The sequence below is a fragment of the Letharia columbiana genome (genome assembly GCF_014066305.1).
Source record: "Letharia columbiana isolate WasteWater2 chromosome Unknown Sc0000011_s2, whole genome shotgun sequence".
NCBI classification, from domain to species: domain Eukaryota; kingdom Fungi; phylum Ascomycota; class Lecanoromycetes; order Lecanorales; family Parmeliaceae; genus Letharia; species Letharia columbiana.
In genome coordinates this window covers 17,239-34,491 of record NW_023501049.1, presented here as the reverse complement: position 1 = coordinate 34,491, position 17,253 = coordinate 17,239, and the positions used below count along the sequence as shown (strand labels likewise).

Here is a 17,253-nt window from a genome sequence, read left to right as displayed (position 1 = left end):
ATAAGGTTGCCACGAACGAGTCATGAGCTTGAAATGGTGATAGAAAAGATGAAAGCAATGATGTTGAGGTGGTCCAGTGTTGGGCCGTGGTACCTTGACGGAACGATGAAGGCAATGATGTTACTGTGAAATCCTCCTTGACTTGAGACGTTGGATGGAACGTTGAAGATGAATCTGAAGATATTGTACTTCCCAAGTCCGAAGCCTAAGATAATAAACACAGTATGTCTTTGTCGCTGATGATTAGGTCTTGAATGTAGTATGCTATAAGAAGGATCATCGCTCTGGTCGGACGAGAAGACTTTATAAGAAGCGAAGACTGTCGATAGTGATGCGACCCAGGAAGTGATGAGTAAGACGTTCACCCGCCAACTCAGGGCGCAAAGTAGCAGGAGTGATACCCTTGAAAATCTGAAGAAAGCATTCACACCGAGCGACTGTAAGACGCAGATAAGATACAGTGAACCGGATGAAGCGTGATTGGCTGCAAATGAAATTAGTACCTCATACGGATGACCCTAGCCCTTAGTTTTAGACTCAGAAGAAAATGACATGTACGGAAGAATTAGATGTAAAAAAGGAACTAGACATACATGCTGACGTGATGTAAGAGGTTCATGAGATTCATGCCAATGTTCACTTCCTCATAAATCAAACGCACCCTCAGACGCAACATCGGAAGCCCACTCCACATTCGATGAGCTCGAACTTCCCGTCCACATACTGTCCACAAAATCTTGCTCGACATCACTCCACCCTTCGGTTCCAAGACTGTCATCGACCTCTTCCCACTCCAATTGTATATCCACATCTGCCAGCGGCGCAGCTTCCACCGCATCTTCAACATTTGCTTTATCCTCTCTCGATTCGGAGCTCGTGTCCGTCTGCTCTCCTGGCGGAATGGGCCACGGGGACACAGGCTGTCTGAATTCCTTGAATGACGGATATTTTAAAGTGAGAAGGGTGAGATCTGCAGCATCTATTATACACTTTTCACTGTTCCGCGAGATGGAGGCAGTTGAAGGTTCGAAGAGAAGTGGCGGTTCATTCTGACCAGAAGCCCTCTTGGGGCTTTCTAAGAGGTCACCGGAAGTTTTGTCGATTGCCTCAATTGCAGCGCGGAGGTCATTTGTTCGAGACGAATAAAGTGGTACTTCTCTCTGGGAAATTCTACTGTGGCGTGCCGACTCATCAGCGCTTGTTGGATGGTCTAGGCTTGCAATTAGCGGCTGTACGGAGGCAAAGCCAAGGCTGGGAGAGCAGAATACCATTTGATTGTCTGGGTATCGGGTAACTCTTATCATACTTATACCAAAAGCTTTCTCCGTATTTGATAGCGGTTTCGTAAGCATTTCTTGAGCCCTTTTGCGACTGCTGCGACTGATCCCGAAGACCCTCATTTTGTAGGATTTCTGTCTTAGCCGCCTCAACCATCGCAGCTTCAAGCTTCTGCTCCAGGGGGTTTTTGACACTAGCAAGAAGTTGCTTGACAGATCCGGTCCTTGTAGCCTCAGACCTTGGAACCGACACGGCAGCCTTGCGCTCCTCCTCCTCCTTCTTTCGGTCTTTCTCTTCTTTATACTTGCGGTATGCTTCTTGCGAAGCCATTTTAGACCTGAGATGCACTGAAAATGCCAGTTCAGACATTACATTCTGCTCTACGTCGTCCTGGTGCACGGTGTGAACTGGTGGCAGGATGCCAGACATCCTTGAGGGTCCTGGGTGTAGATTTCCAGGCTCTGCAGCAGGAAGCTGCACCTTCTGTTCCTCGCGCTTCTGTTGAGCGAGGTTTCGCTGTCCGGCGCCGTGCCTAGCTTGAGCATCTAATAAGATATGACTGATACGCTCATGTACCCATGAACCGGAAGGTGGAGTCTCGCTCTGCTGCTCTTGAGCTTTCGATTGCTCCTGCATCTGCTGAGCATGTTTCCCCTTGGGAGCGCAAGTTCGTGGAGAAAGGTGGCTCTTGGGGTCTATCATACGAAGCGGGAGTGCTGCTTGTGATATTGAACACTCGCCATCGGATTGTTGGCCACCAAGACCCATCCTTGCCAATCTCCTTTTCTGGTCAGCAATCTCAAATTCGAGATACCCACGCTGATCGTGCCGCGTTCTTGGACTCTGTTGCTGCTCGTGTTCTTCATTTGCGAAGTTCAGGGGACGTGGTCTAGACTTTGGTTGCGAATGTTGGCAAACTACTCCGGACAGCTGTCGATGGGTGTTGTCCTTCCCGTTATTTGCCTTTGCGGGAGGGAATTTGCACTGCTGCAACGCTGCGAAAGCGCGTTGTTCCACCATGTGCATCTCTTCAATCTTGGCCCATCGGTCGATTGCTTCTTGTTGAACACAAGCTTTGCGTTTGCGATGTTCTTCGAGTTCAGATGCCGACAAATGTCGTACGCTCAACTCGAGCGCTCTTAATCGCTCGTCCATACTATCGTCTCCCCGGTCCAGACGTGAGTAATCCAGGTATACTGGGCCAGCAGATGGTTGGTAGGGCGACTGGTGGGAGCAGTGACGATACATGACTGCAGTAGGAGGAATTGGTCGATTTTTGAGAAGGCTGACCGTGCCGGACTTGTGAACTATATTACTAACCACAAGGCTTGCGGCTTCATTGTTTAGGACCGTCGAACGTGAAGGGAAGAGGGAAGGAAAGAGGGAGTTCCAGCTTTTGAGCGAAGGCAGGAGAAAATAAGTTTTTTGGGGGAGCGCCATGTGGAAAAGCCCATTTCGCTGGAAGAGTCAGTTGCGCAAAGCCCGCATATTGGCTCACCTTAACCTTCATCTCCAATCTGTCCGATCCACACGCCACTCAACCTTATATCACACAAGCGGTCTCATGTGGCGACCACGAGGCCATCGATAGACATGAGAGTATGTCAAGTGGATTAGGCGTTAGGCGGGCGCTGAGAGCGGCGCAAGCCGAAGGCCCAGAGCACGCCTGGACTTGTTAATAGTATTATCGTGGCAGAGATGTGTACTTTGAAAGAGAAAATAGTAATACCGGAGAGTTACGTATGTGTAAATGGGGAAATTTGTAAATTGCATACATGTAAATAGGTTGTGTGGACTCAATTATTGGGGCGCCCCTTTTTCTAAAAGCCGTTCGTCTGGAAGCTTGTGACGTCCCATCCGTTCTCGATATCGTACTCACGAGGTGGCGTTGTTCCATGTAGCACGTTATAATGCACCTCACCAGTGCAATTCCCCTTCAAGCAATCAGCAATTTCCGTGCCTACAGCCTGGCCCTCAAACCATGCCCCATGCAGAAAGCCGTAGTATTCCGTACTCGTTGCTTCGCCAGCGAAATAAAGTCGGCCGATATTCGCTCTGAGATTCTCGTGCATTTCCAGACTCGTTCCAGGAGGCCAATTGGAGTAGCTGCCATAGGCCCATGGCTCCAAGCTCCAACGTGGGTACATGAATGCTATTGGTTCAGGGACATTTTCAGCGCCGAACATGTCCCGCAGCACATCCAGGACTTGGGCCTTTGTAGTCGCATCATCCTGATTCTCTACCACATAGCTTTGATCCTGCACGACGGTCACGAAAATGATACCAGAGCCTGGAAGGAAGCCTGGGCTATCTAGGGATTGCCAAACAGGGTAATAGCCACGCTCATTAGGGTCGGCGTAGAGAAAAAATTGGTAGGATGTGTTCCAAAACACCTCATCGGGAGGAAATTGCAGGAAGATCTTGGTATAGGTAGCCATTGAAAAGGTCTCGATACCCATTTGTTTCCAAGAGGGAAAGGCCGGAGAAAAGGTTACAGCATCATTCTGCAGGACGCCAAGACTGTTTTTGTTAGTGAGTATCCAACGATCAGGGATGGTATTGCAGCCTACGAGAATGTGCAAATCGCATAGTCAGCCTCGACACAACTCCCATCCTTATTGTATACCGTCACACCCTTGTCGCTGTAGGATACGTTCGTGACAATCGTGTTGAGCAATAGTCTTGGGTCATTCGCAGTCAAAAATGTCGATGCTTCGCCTCGTATGAAGGCATTGAAGCCACGCGAATCGAAGACGTAGTTGTTCGCATCCGAATATTGATAGAACGTCGTGTTCTGAAATTCATCAGCTGACGTAGAAGATGGTGGTGATGATATAAGCTTACATAGTTGACAATAGCAAACTCTTGAGAGCTCAATTCCTGTCTTTGATCAGCTCTGTTTTGTAACCAGACTCTCAGAATCTGCCCTACTGGACTCTGCCCATACTCCCAATCGAACTCCCACCATTCGACTGCTTGGGCTTCCATGTCATTGCCCGGTTTCCAGCCCGCAAGGCTTAATCCAGATCGAAAGCTCCGATCTTGTAGGTTGTCGCTCAGAATGTATCCCGCATCTTGCTCCACCGTCGAATATGGATCCCCCTCATAATCATCAATCAGATCTGTGAAATCCACAGCACCATTCTGGTTGAAGGTCTCGATCGACGAGTAGTTGGAATAGCTTGGAACATCAGCTCTAGTCCGAAGAGATGTTGCATTGCAAGACTAACGTGTTCGTCAAGTTTGAAAGCTCGGCCTATCATTGTTGTTCAGCTCGCATAGTCTCAGGCAAACATGACTTAGAAAATAGCATACCAATATCCATATTGGATTGACTGGGCCTCCAGGCGTGAATGTGCCTTGGACCTATGGTAAGGAGGTTTAGTAAGCGGGTCCGCCAATTCTCTTTAACATTCAGCATACCCAATTGGCGCCCAGTTCCACGGTATATGATTGATTCTTTGCGCCAAAGGCAGTATGGGCAACTCTCCCTCCGATAACGCTGTTGTATTCCACGATCAAGAAGTCCGTTACAGAGGCATTGGAGAGAGCTTGCTGTTGGGGGTCAGTGCAGGTATCTGGATTGGTAGAGCTCGAGAGATAAATACAGCAGCGGTTATCCCTGCTGTGCCTGCACCGCTGTTGGTAAAGAATCAGCATCAATCGCAGTTGAATGCGCACGGGACTCACAGAATGGCAACCTTGGTCTTCTGGCACGTGCCATTACGCTTCTGCAACGGCGAGGCATTGGCCAATCCCAGAGCCAGGCAAGCACAGAAAACGTTCCGAACATTGAACTGCATGGCGGAGTCGTCAGTTGACCTTGAGGTACTGCAGGCAGCTGGAAGCTTTGAAGTACCAAAGTGTTACGTACCGCTAGCCATTCCCCTCATACTCGACGTCCCTGACGCAGGGTACTGTAATAATCATAATGCTAATCGCAATCAAGCCTATCAAGCGAAGCTTCAATGCAGTTCGACGGCAATCATGCAGAGCGGTCCCGGGTCTACCGATATGGCGGCATGAACGTTTGTCGAAAAAGGAAGGTGGCTGGGATAGAAAGGCGATTCTGCAGGTCTTGGCATTGAGCCGATAAGATAAGGGTTTTGTCTATAAAGTAATTGAATAAAGTAAAGTAATAAGCAATACAAGAAGCTTGCAGCCCAGAAAATGGGGATAAGAGGGTTTTAGGTCGAAGAGATTAAAGCCAGAGGTATCATAGTTTTTCATTATTGACTGCACCACGGACGGCACTGCAAACCACGAAGATGTAGTTAAATCCGGACGTGGTCAAAATCCTTGCGCTGATCGGGTGACTGTAAATACATACTCTAATCTCTTCGAGTTCTGCAGTCGCCTCCATGGACACGCGGGCAATCCAATCAAGCACTTTAATAGAGTCCCCCGTCACAACGGGCCCACGCCGACTCGAGATATGACCATGCAGTCAAACTTCTGGCCCCTTTAAACACCGGTGTGTCCAAGGACCACACTCCTTCCCTGAAGGACCCAAGCACCTTGGTTTGTATTCTATTTGAACTCACTTATGGCGCCACTGCGGAAGTGGTAGATGCGGTATTCGCACTTTTGACGGGCTCAAGATGCAGATCCGACACGCCAAGGTTGCTGAGAGTGAAAAGGGACGTCAGAGGCAACCGAGAAAAATGAGAAAGCCACAATAGTAGAGAAGACCACCAATCGAATATAGATGGCAGAGCTGAGTGTCGGTGTTTCTTTGTAAGCAATTGATCCTTGGCTTGTTCTAGCGGGTTCCTTCGGAAACAGTTGAGCAACTCTCGAGGACCTTGCTGTGGGATTTGAGTTGAGAGTTCATTGTACGCTTTCTTCCGCCGCACGCACAGAGCATATTGTAGGCTCACATATCAAAGCCACAAGTTCAACTAGATTGCTAGTCTTATGCAAAGACACGAGGACTACGACGATAAAGTACGCCGTACTCAAGACGGGCACTGGAATACGAGTGAGGCGGTCTTCGGAAGTCATACAGAACTCGTCAGACTTTGGCTAAACAAATCGTGAAACAAGAGGAATACGAGAAGTGCTTGCGTAGAGCACGACGCACGAGCGACGATCGAGAAACAACTCAAAGACCGCGGATGAAGCTGCCAGCGACCACTCCTGTGATTGTGGCGTAAGCGGTACAGTACGTAGACTTCCAGTTTTACAAACAGCTCGAAGATCAAAAAAATATATTCCTCCACTCCCAATCATAGAGCCAATGCCCCGCTGCCCAAGATAAACCTCACGTACGCAATCCCACCCACCACGGTCCCTACACCTGCAAGCCATGAATATCAACGGCGCTGCAATCCTCGCCGTCGACACTGTCCTCAGAAATAATAAACTTAACAACAATAATAACGATGACGAAGAAAAAACCCACCCACTGTCCCCTAGACGTGTAGAGCAGAGCAGAGCAGAGCAGAGCCAAGGCCAAGCCATCATCCCGCCTCCAAACCCAAAAAGCCTCCGTTTCGAAACACCCACCCCCCTCACCAAACCAAACCGACCAATCGCCTCCATTCTCCTCCCTCTTACATACTTTACCTAACACGCCCATGCGACTATCTAATCAACCCTCCAATCGCCCTCGCCCCTCTCTCGCTCGCTCGCTGTGGCTGAGCTGAGAGCGTCCCCCTTCCCCCCCTCGCGGGTGACAAAAAGATAGGAACGCCAAGCCAGACGACTGCGCGGAGACACACATACAAATTTCTACGTACCTATCTCTCTGTTCTAGTATCCTGTCATTATGCTCCTTTACCGTCGTCTATGACTGCTTTGTAATCTATTCGGCATACCACCTACTATCCACTCTCTCGTTAATAATGAATAAACGATCTGGAAATATTTAAAGTACCGTAGTCCACCCCTCATCAATTAGTGCCTAACCTAGTCGTACGGTACTGTTGTCAGTGCGGGCTTGGCGTTCCGATCTTTTGTCACCCGCGAGCCACCCCCCCCCTGGGCCCCCCCCCCTCTTGGGTCGGAGATTAAAGGCCATCCATACCGCAAGGCTGTGTGCCACCCTACCTCACCTTACCTCTGGATCGTCAGGTACGCACGGGGATATTTTTCATACCTACGTGTAAGAGGCTAGTGGGGGTCGTGTTTGATCGGCAGTTCTTTCCTTTCGGATTTTCTTTCGGATTTTTCTTAATCTGTTAAATAACTACTACTACGTACATACATCGTCGCACGGTGCACGCTTGGTAGAGTAGGATGCTACCCCACGGCGCACGTGCGGATGGTAACATGGGGTCCGGGAAGGGTCGCATTCGAAACTTCAATCTATTCGAATCAATCAATCAATCAGTCAGTCGCGTTCCACGGGGGGCGTCAAACGTCGCACTCGACGATCGGAAAAACCAATTGGGGCAGGTGGGATCCCTTTCTTCGTGAGGTGGCATTTATTCAATGGTGTAATTTGGCGATGATGCCCTCCGGGTCGTCAGCCTCACTCGGGAATCATATTCGCGGTCGGTTAGATGGAGATGTGATGATGATGCTGTTACACATCGGTTTCATTTTCCAATTCCTGATTGTGGAGATCGGCCGTGGCGGCGAGTCAGGGTTCCTTTTCTTTGGAGTGTGTTCCGCCTGAGGCTCCTTTTCTCAGCTGGGGCGTTACGCCTCCAAAAGATGATTTTTTTTTAGGTTTTTGGTGGTGGTTTTTTTTTGGGGCGGTTGCTGATTCAGCAATACAAGTAGAGGAAAGCTGAAGGCGAGATGACGGCGAGATGACCAAGACTGTTGCACCAGTGGGATTTGAACGCGATGATGAGGAAAAGTGTGACGAGTGAGATGCTGACGCCTACAAGGTTTTCGAGAGAGGATTTAGATTCCTCCGTAGCACTAGGTGTTTGCCTAAGGAGTCATAAGGTTGTGTCGCTGAATAGATACGAATAGCAATACAGTATGTAGGATCGTGATGACAGAGTAACGATGATGATTACTGCGCCGGACCCATGCAATCAGACCGCGACGCTCGCCAGGAAGCAACCCAAGAAAACTCGTAGCATACGTAGCTAAACGGATAGACCAATTGGTATCATAGCAAGCAATCGCTCGCCGAACGCTCACCGACAATATGCATCGACGCCGACTGATAATCTATGTTCGTTAAGTCCAACCCCTTTATACACCGATGACTCTTTCCCTTTGATTTTCTCGGCTGATTCCGCCACGTGCGCCGCCGTGGTTAGTTGGCACGTAAGCCAAACGTAAGATGATGGATCCCGATGGTTTACTGAACCTCAAGGGCTTCGGAAGGACGGCGTTGGTCCATGGATGGCGAGATATTTGACTTCCACCGCAGTCCTCTCACAGCGTCTGTCTTGGGCTATGGGTAAACTGCGTCTGTCTCGGGCTGTGACTATGACTCAACGACTCCACGGGGCTTGTGGCGTCCCAAGGGTCCTGGAGAAAGTTGGAGGGGGTCGAGAAAGGCCCTCGTCCGGGATGTATCTCCTCCCATTTCCGAGCGCAGTATTTGGCAGGCCAGCGTTCTGATGCGCCGAAGTCCAGCATCTGATCGATCCAAAGACGTTAGCGCTACCTTCGTCTCAAAATAGCTGGAACGTGTGAGCGACGCAGGGGAGTTTCAGACTTCGGAGAGCAGGGTTCCGCTATCGCAACATTGACTCGTGGAGGGATGGTGGGCTTACCTTTGCGGCGATGATGTCGAATTGGAACTTCTCCCAGTAATCGTAGGCTTGTTCGAGGGCTTGAACCTGTGTCTCAGGATCAGATCATCATCATGGAGGGATGTAACAAAAGAGATTAAATGTGCCTGCGTACATCAGTTTCCGTCCAGGTCCTCATACGCTCGCGCAATCTTTTAAATCGCATCTGCAGCGCAGGCACTTGGTAAGATTTGCCGAGATCGGTCTGGAAGCGCACTGCGATGTCCTTCCATGGCAGATTTTCCTCTTCTTTGAGCTTGAGGAGCAGTTGCTCTTCTTCATTCAGTTCGACAGGACCCGCTTGCGAGGGGGCGCGCTTTCGCTTTTTCTGGCCATACTCGGAGTACTCTTCATCTTCTCGCATGCGCTTGAGGGTTTGCATTTGTCGGAGACCGACCGGATCTGGAGCTATTGGCACTGGTCCGTGCCGGCCTGGCGAAGCACCGGGGTTTGATACTGGGTAGTCCCCGCTGTAGTACGGACTCGGCGTCTTGGTTGACGGTACCGGCTGTGGTGACATAGAGAACATCGGGGGTGCATAGTCCTCATTCTTTATACGGAAAGGATTCTCTGTGAAAAGCAGATCCTCCACGTTCGGTCCAAATGTGCTCGGACTGCTTTTTGGCCGCGAGAACGGTGTTATGTGTGATGGATGTGTGATCGATATTGGTGGTGGTATGTGAGGACCTGATGAATATGGCGTGTTGTCGAATTCGTGTGGGTGCAAAGGTACCTGTGTCCCATAAGTTGAAGATCCAAGTCAACAAGAGAAAGAGACATACGAGAGGAGTTGGATTCCATTCAGGCTCCGAGAAGTGGTGGGGATTCATCATCTGGCTTGGGTAGATAACCTCGACGCCGGAGCTATAGTAGTGGTCCAAAGGCATGAAGACTGGATGGTAGCAACAGCAAATAGCAGCATATACCCTTCAAAAACAAATCTTGACTCTTATATAACGTGTTATGAACGCCCTGAAGGAACTTTCCACGGGTGGAATGGCAGTACTGAGGTCGAATACGTGCATGCAAGCCAAAGGTCATGCAGGTCGTTCAGTAAATGAGAAGCCAGCAGTAGCGGAGAGGAGCAAGGACAATTAGACAAATATACGATGTAGGCTGTGTGGGAGGAAATTAAATGAGTGTACGAAATACCAGCGTCGGTTTGATGGACTGTGCCAGATGCTGCGGACGACGTCTTCGACATCATCCTTGAAGCGAGAGATTGATATAAGAAAGATCGCAATCAGCGTAGAGTGAGTTTAGTGGGCTCAGCCTGGTAGCTGTTTCAAATCTTTGGGGAGAACTTAGCGTGCGTCTCGCTGTGCCATGCCTAAAGCTTCCCTGATCTGCCCCAGGGACCCATTGGCTCACAGCGAGGCTTATGGCCAAGCAAGCACGTCAAGGAAGTAGCTGTACATAGGATAGCGTCAACGCTGTCCACTGCAGAAAACGGGTCTCCGCACTCAGTCAATCCAGGTTAATTATGGCACCCAGCTGAGGCTCTTACACCTTTCGATCAAAATAGGCCCCTTCTAAGCGCCCTCAGGTCGGGAAAAAGGATCAGCTCAGGATTAGCTTGCAGGCACAAGGGGCCTATCGGCTGTCTGCCTGCTGGGTACCTTGTCTCGTGTGTGCTCGCAGTAAATCTTCCGTGATAAACATTATTACTGCACCATCGGTGTCATACGAAAGTCGGTACGCCTAACTTCTAATAAGGTACGAAGAGCGAAAGTAGCGGAATCTGTGAGTCCTCGTATTCGTGGTATCCCCACCCGCGTGCTGATCAGCCGCTGGAACCTAGAAGAAGTACGGGGGAGTCGGGGATCGTCTGTGTCAAATTGCATACCAGATCTCAACGGTTTTGGGTGTGTGATGCGAAACCAAAGCCAAGCTCGTCATAACCTTTCTCTATTACCAAGACATACGAGTCACGCATCTGCCGAACTGCCATCTTCCAAGACGCAGGTACAATTTTCTCTACCACGGTTGACTTTACATACGCACAACCGGGCATTATCGGCTCGCTGACTTCTTCTTGACCATCCTTCATTTATCTATACGAGACAAAGTCGAACTCATTCTTGTACATACAGTAGCATGTCACCGGTGCTGACCGTAGACTTGGCCGCTAGAAAGCTGCTAGAAAGTGGAGAAGCCCGTGACCCAAGTCGTACGAGGGCGAAATTATGTCGCCGTAAATCCCCCCTTCAGATGTAGCATGCATTACGGTATGCAATCGTCAGACTCCGAAGGGCCCCCCGAACAGCCCCTGATAAAATGGGTTAATCATAGTAGTAGTAGTAGTAGTAGTAATAGTAGTAATAGTAGTAATAGTAGTATTGAGGTACGGTAAGAGCATGCAACCCTGAGGTCAGATCATCTGCCTTGTGAAGGTCTAAAAGACAAATAGGTAAGGTAAGGTAATAATGTTACGGTGGTACAGTCAACAGTGGGCCGGGGCCAAAGTAGTAGAGTATTTTCCAGCCAACCTAGCGGCGACATAAGGTGCCTAAGTAAAGTAGTAAATAGACAGCGCTGTTCACGTTCTAGACCAAACTTCCCAAAATTAGCCGGTCTTTCGGCACCATTCCAGCCGCATTCGGTCAATTAGGCAAATCTACTCATCCAATCGGCTATTCTCATATGATGACTAATTTCTAAAAGAAGAAGTCTCTGCGACAGTGCAGCCTCACACAGCGGATGCCCCGAAGGATTCCCAGAATGGAACATAAAGACTCAAAAGATGAACTGGCGGGGAGTATTAAGAATAGTAGTTAGAGGAAAAATGAAGGAATGGAAGGATGAACAGGCAGTGGTCCTAGCGTTACCATGTAAGTCAGCGGTCTCGGTCATACAGAGCTCCTTTTGCCGTATTCCTCCCGGATCCATTGACGGCGCTTGGAAGATTGGACGGAGATACACGTCTGGCAGCAGAATGAGAAGAGCAACATATAATGGCTGCAGTGATGACTGCACTCAACAATGACAAGATGTGGAGACAAGATGCGAAGTATGATGATGATGATGATGATGACAATGAGATTATCGATCTTTTGTCCTACTGTGCTGATGTTTATGCATGATTTCCCTCGGCTCGGTAAAGTCCACCATCGATCAACGCACTGGCGTTTAGCAAAATGTTTCATTAACCACTCGAGGCTGTGTCGTAAGTATTGAAACACCGACAAACCCTGCAGCATGTGTAGGATTTGGCCAGCGCATGCGAAGGATCAGGTACAGGGTACTTCAGCTACAGTGCCACCTGATGCCATGAGCGAGGTACTCGGTACCATCGGACTTTGTTACTCTCTGCTCCTACTACCGGCTGACTTCTCTTGTTTAAGGTGTCGCGAACTCGTCCAAAATCCGCGAGGAGACATGAACCATCGACTGGCTTGCGCCGTTTTTGGCATGCATTCTCAACTTTCCTGTACTCTCTCCGCAACGTCATGCAGTCCACGGCGGGCGACCGCTTCTTTTGGAGGCGGCCCCCATATTGATCCGTCGACCATTCCAAGGCTGTGTCACGAGGTGGTATCGATGTGTTCCCTCTCTAGCTTATCATCCAGTTCCATCGGTCGTCCCTCTTCTTAATCTATCCAAAACAAATCTCGCCGTATGGAGGTGCCGCGGATTCCCATTCGTGTGGCTTGATCGTTCTGAGGGCCCGGTTGAGGTCTCAATTAGTAATTAATATAAGCAAGCGCTAAGCGATACCCATGTCTGGGCAGTGCGTCTTGGCTGAGATCCATCCTCAATCGCGAGGATTCATTCTCAGCTGCACGCATCATTCCTCTTCTCGAACATGGGTCGGTCTCCAGAAATCCAATTTGCTGTAAATGATCCTGATCCTCCAGGACAAGCGATGAGCATTGTATCATCATTTCCGCGCATACGTGTTGTTATCATCCAGTCTGCCGTTGGTGTCTTGGGCGGAGCTCCATATCTCATCCTCGCTGTTATCTTCCTCTACCAGTCCAGCTAATCCATCATCCTTCGAGCCGGAGTCTCCTTCCGGTTCTCGTGTTTGATCCATCACGTCCTCATCTGCAGATACAGAGATACCTCTTGGCCCCCAGTTGCCTCCTTTCTTTGATGCTTCTGCGCTGCCATTATTCCTCACTCCATCCACTGCGCCCCTCTCCTCATCGTCCATGCTTGCATCTCCTCGACCCAGTATCCTGCTAACCAGAAAGCCTCGACTGAGATCATCAGAGTCGACGACACCACCATTTCGGAGCTTGACCCTTTGCCGCGTCCAATACACCCATGCGAAGTCGACATAGAAAGCCGTTTGTATTATTCCGAAGAGTACTGCCCGCCATTCGAAATGATGCTCAGAAGATGCTAGGCGTACGATCCAATTCAGTATGTAGAACGCTCGGTATGACCCAAGCGTGAGAAGGTAGAAGGAATCGATGACTGTTGGCACGGTCGTTTGTCGGAGCAGAAGAAGTTGGGGTATAACACAAACTGATTCCAGTATGATCGAGAATGTCCATAGCATCTCAAAAAAGCTGAAATCTTTCTTTTGGGCAATGGCTGTGGCGATGGGCGCCAGGAGCACTGACCCCCCCAAACAATATGCCCCTAATCTCCACGCCTTTTCTCTTTCCCGCGTCCGGGCATAGATTTTCATCATGAGAAATATGATGTAGAGTGAAGAGAGGATATAGAAGTTCTTCAGAATGAAGTTCCATATAGAGGCAAAAGGCGGAGTCCAGAAGAGATCGAGGTAGCGTGTGATGAAAACAGCAACGTAGAGCATCTGGGTAATCAATGATACACCTAAAGCAACGCAATCAGCGAAATCCATTAAACAAGGTCGTAGATGGTTACCTTCGGCGCTCTGGTTGTCGTGTATTGCCCAGATCAAGATACATTTAGAAGCTGTATGGGACAAATCGCCCAATATACGAAACACATTCATGTTGCCCATCTTACTCTCACCCGAATGAATGACACACCAGAGTGACACTTGACAGTCTTTTTATGTGAGGAAGGTCGTGGCAAGCGTTCGCTGGAGCCTGTTGATCAGCGACCAACCCCTGCCAACATCCAAAGCCGCCACCACTGCAAGAGAGCCTTTTCCTCAAAGAGCTCAGGAAAATGCCAGCACAGTAGTGATGTTCTTGGTACGTTGCGAGGTCTTTAAGAGGCTGATTCGTGTAAGCGGTGACTTCTAAAGATAGTCATTTCGAAACAACTCAGTTCCTTTCCATTGACCCTGTGCTGTTGTACCGACCATGCGCTTCTCGTATTCAACACTAGAGGCTCACTAGGCGAGAGGGATGTCTGACGATCTCCACGGCGAGTATCTTACCGCTAAGCAAGCTCTATAGCCGTTTTACGCCTCCTCATGTGTGTATCCCGAGACGAACCACCCTATCATCTTGCAAGAAGGCAAGAGAGCGAATTCCAAAGGAACTGCAATTTATCCCTACACGATCCAGACGTCCACTAGCTTCTCACTACATTTGGTAGCTATGGCGCCCCTCCCAGCAGCTATTCGCGTCGCCCAGACAATTGGCATCACAGCTTCAGCATTCTGCTCTGGTGGGCAGCATTCCTCAGAAGAAGCAGAGGCTGCCTCCGCTTTCGAATAGCTCTGACAGGACTCACAGGTAGCATCCTCAGCATATCCATCCTCACAATCCCAACCTGGCTCATCGCCCCAAGTCCAGTCCTGGTCAGGCAATGGCAACTCTGTTTCGACCGCGGAAAGATATTGAACCCGGCCATCGCCCTCGTCTCCATCATCTCCTACAGCTATCTCTCCTACAGACTCTACGGTACCCTGAATCACCCCAAGGCTGAAATCTATGGACTATCTGCGTTGGCAACATTTGGGATATGGCCGTACACGAGGTTCGGGATGATGTCTACGAACCGGAAGCTTTTCAAGAAGCACGATGAGATGAAGGGTTTGGATGTTGGTGAGAAAGCTACGGAGGTGGGGTTGGCGAAGGGAGAGAGTGCAAAAGAACTAGTGGATAGGTGGGGGATGCTGAATCTAGGGAGGAGTGTGTTCCCATTAGTGGGAGCTGTGCTGGGGTTGTGGGCAACCTTGGCTTGAGACACTTCAATCGTGTTGGAAGATATAATCGCAGACTGCTCGATGTGTACGATTTTTCGTTTGGAGAGAGGGCATTGGCCCATGGTAACGAAGGAGGAACAAACCGCGGTCCAAGTCGCAAGCGGTTCCCTGCGGTAAATTGTCTATAAGCAGGCCTAAACCAAAGGGTTTCTACCCAGCGGTCATTTTCTTTTGGGTCCGAGTACTCGCAGAACCAATATCAGCTGCACAGCGCAGCTAATGTTTTTCAAAATCTGGAGAGCTTTGCTCCATCTCCAGCGGTCAAATTGCATAGTCTTTCCCAATATCAAACTCTCCAATTCTCTAAAGATCAACATCACGGACCTTTAAATTTAAATAGAAGACGGCATCTACCTCTCCTTCTCACAGCAACACGAGCACTTCTACTCAGGCAACCCAATGCGAGCACACTCTCAAGAGCGTACCTACCCCATTAGCGCTGAAGCAGCTGCTCGCTGCCAAGCGTCAGCGTTTGGCACCTCTTACCTCGACCCTTTTCTGAAGCAGCTCGATTGTAGATCTCGGAAAGCTATCCTCAAATACACGCTCAGCAATCACACCATGGATCAAGCGAATAAGGTCCTTTGCCGAGTCCTGGGTCTCGATACTGGGCACCTGGCCGGGTCTGGACCTGTATTTCCTACATGATATCATGGTCCTAGCAGCGCTGGACCCTGGACTTGGTTCTGAGCGAGGAATACCGGAACGTGCAGAGGCTTGCTGGGACGTGTGGAAGAAATGTCGAGCCAGGTGATAGAAAGAGGAGGCAGACCATAGCCAACGCCAGGAGATCTTCGCTCGCAGCAAGCAGACGCCGGCAGACTCCTTGAGGTCTCTGCTCCCCGAGAAGAAACATGAGATCATGATGGCGCAGAACGAACGGTCTCTTGCTGCCTCGTCGTTGATTATGCTGCATGGCTTTCAGGAAATTGTGGTCAAGGACTACGAGGAGCAGGCACGCAGGCGAGACTCTATTGAATTCAAGCTACCACCACGTTTAGCAAGCGCGAGCGACTTCGTCAACAAGTCATAGAGTGCTACATAGAGGCCGGCGATGGGGGATGTGAACAATGTTTACGCTGAGCCGATATATTCCGTCGTTATCCCTTATCCCGTCGGGGCGATGCCTTCAGTGACCTAGTGGCCAGGCTGGGTCTGCACAGGCCTTTACTAGAATGAATTTGGAAGTCCAAGGCTGAAAATGGGATGGATCCGCTTCTGGATGTCAAGAGGGATGAGATGTTGCTGTTGTGGTTCGTGGCAGTGGTCAACGAGGAGGAACAGAAGCTGCATTAGGTGCCTGAAGAAGATGTCGGTGCGGGCGACTGCTTTGCGATGAAGCAAGGAGGTTGATAATTGAAGATTTCAAAGTCAAGTTCGGGTGGATATATTGACTCTCCTCATTGGTGATACTTTCGCCTTCCTTCCTTCTTCCTCCCGTCGTTCCTCGCCCAAATAACCTAAAGGGAAATCAATGACAATTCAATCTTTGTCTCTACGTGCTGATCACGATCTGACCACTAAGATTGGATTGGGTTTTTGACAACATGGTCCATCTGAATGGACGCTATGTTTACCATTATCCTTTGTTTGCTCAGTTGTCTGATACTTTCTACGAACCCTAGTAATAAGACCTACCTCTTCTTCGCCATTTCCTCAACTCTTCACACTATCCATTAGCCCCCTCCATCTACCAACCGTTTCACACTCGTCGGCACAAGATGAACCTCGCAAGAAAAAGAGGAACAGGACAGAATCCAAACCATAAGCCACATAAGGATGGGATCTACTCCCAGATAGTTCGACCGGACCCTTCGAGCTCGTAGACGCCTGAGGACAGCGACTAAGCGAAGCAACAGAGGCTCTCCGGATAGCAAGAACCCGAGCCTCGTAGCGACGGAGAGCGGCCGACTGGCCGAATCATTCACGGGTCAGAGCGTCAATGCAAGCGACAGGAAGGACGGTTTTGAGATTCGAGACTCGGGCACGCCTGGCATGCGAGGGGGTCAGTGGTAATTATGGCGGTAAATACTGGGTAGACAGCCACGAAGGACGACGATGATGAAGATTATGCTCGTGTTGTTCTTGGAGCGCGCGGAGATAGATTAATTTCTTGAACAAGTGTCGGGAGCTGAAGGCATGGTGGTCGAGTTTTCTTTTCTCAAGCGTCTTCGT

General features: G+C 49.6%; 6 protein-coding genes across 6 annotated transcripts; 2 read left to right on the top strand and 4 right to left on the bottom strand.

The window, feature by feature from the left end:
* Nucleotides 1-20: 20 nt before the first annotated feature.
* Nucleotides 21-2,788, bottom strand: HO173_004238 (uncharacterized protein; the record flags this gene model as incomplete). The annotated part of the gene is made up of 4 exons (XM_037306162.1): nt 21-484; nt 662-1,210; nt 1,269-2,736; nt 2,777-2,788. The coding sequence occupies 4 exons, from the start codon at nt 2,786-2,788 to the stop codon at nt 21-23; spliced, it is 2,493 nt and encodes an 830-aa protein (XP_037166672.1).
* A 310-nt stretch (nt 2,789-3,098) lies between these two features.
* Nucleotides 3,099-5,081, bottom strand: HO173_004237 (uncharacterized protein; the record flags this gene model as incomplete). Its single annotated transcript, XM_037306161.1, has 9 exons — nt 3,099-3,798; nt 3,849-4,072; nt 4,123-4,158; nt 4,210-4,459; nt 4,509-4,534; nt 4,594-4,644; nt 4,702-4,833; nt 4,887-4,917; nt 4,969-5,081. The coding sequence occupies 9 exons, from the start codon at nt 5,079-5,081 to the stop codon at nt 3,099-3,101; spliced, it is 1,563 nt and encodes a 520-aa protein (XP_037166671.1).
* Nucleotides 5,082-8,619: 3,538 nt separating this feature from the next.
* Nucleotides 8,620-9,868, bottom strand: HO173_004236 (uncharacterized protein; the record flags this gene model as incomplete). The annotated part of the gene is made up of 4 exons (XM_037306160.1): nt 8,620-8,826; nt 8,964-9,029; nt 9,097-9,714; nt 9,764-9,868. 4 exons carry the CDS (start codon nt 9,866-9,868, stop codon nt 8,620-8,622), a joined length of 996 nt encoding a protein of 331 aa, XP_037166670.1.
* Nucleotides 9,869-12,861: 2,993 nt separating this feature from the next.
* On the bottom strand, nt 12,862-13,911 carry HO173_004235 (uncharacterized protein; the record flags this gene model as incomplete). Its single annotated transcript, XM_037306159.1, has 2 exons — nt 12,862-13,769; nt 13,821-13,911. The coding sequence occupies 2 exons, from the start codon at nt 13,909-13,911 to the stop codon at nt 12,862-12,864; spliced, it is 999 nt and encodes a 332-aa protein (XP_037166669.1).
* A 556-nt stretch (nt 13,912-14,467) lies between these two features.
* On the top strand, nt 14,468-15,057 carry HO173_004234 (uncharacterized protein; the record flags this gene model as incomplete). The annotated part of the gene is made up of 2 exons (XM_037306158.1): nt 14,468-14,537; nt 14,606-15,057. The coding sequence occupies 2 exons, from the start codon at nt 14,468-14,470 to the stop codon at nt 15,055-15,057; spliced, it is 522 nt and encodes a 173-aa protein (XP_037166668.1).
* A 582-nt stretch (nt 15,058-15,639) lies between these two features.
* Nucleotides 15,640-16,111, top strand: HO173_004233 (uncharacterized protein; the record flags this gene model as incomplete). The annotated part of the gene is made up of 2 exons (XM_037306157.1): nt 15,640-15,711; nt 15,836-16,111. 2 exons carry the CDS (start codon nt 15,640-15,642, stop codon nt 16,109-16,111), a joined length of 348 nt encoding a protein of 115 aa, XP_037166667.1.
* Between the last annotated feature and the right edge of the window lie 1,142 nt (nt 16,112-17,253).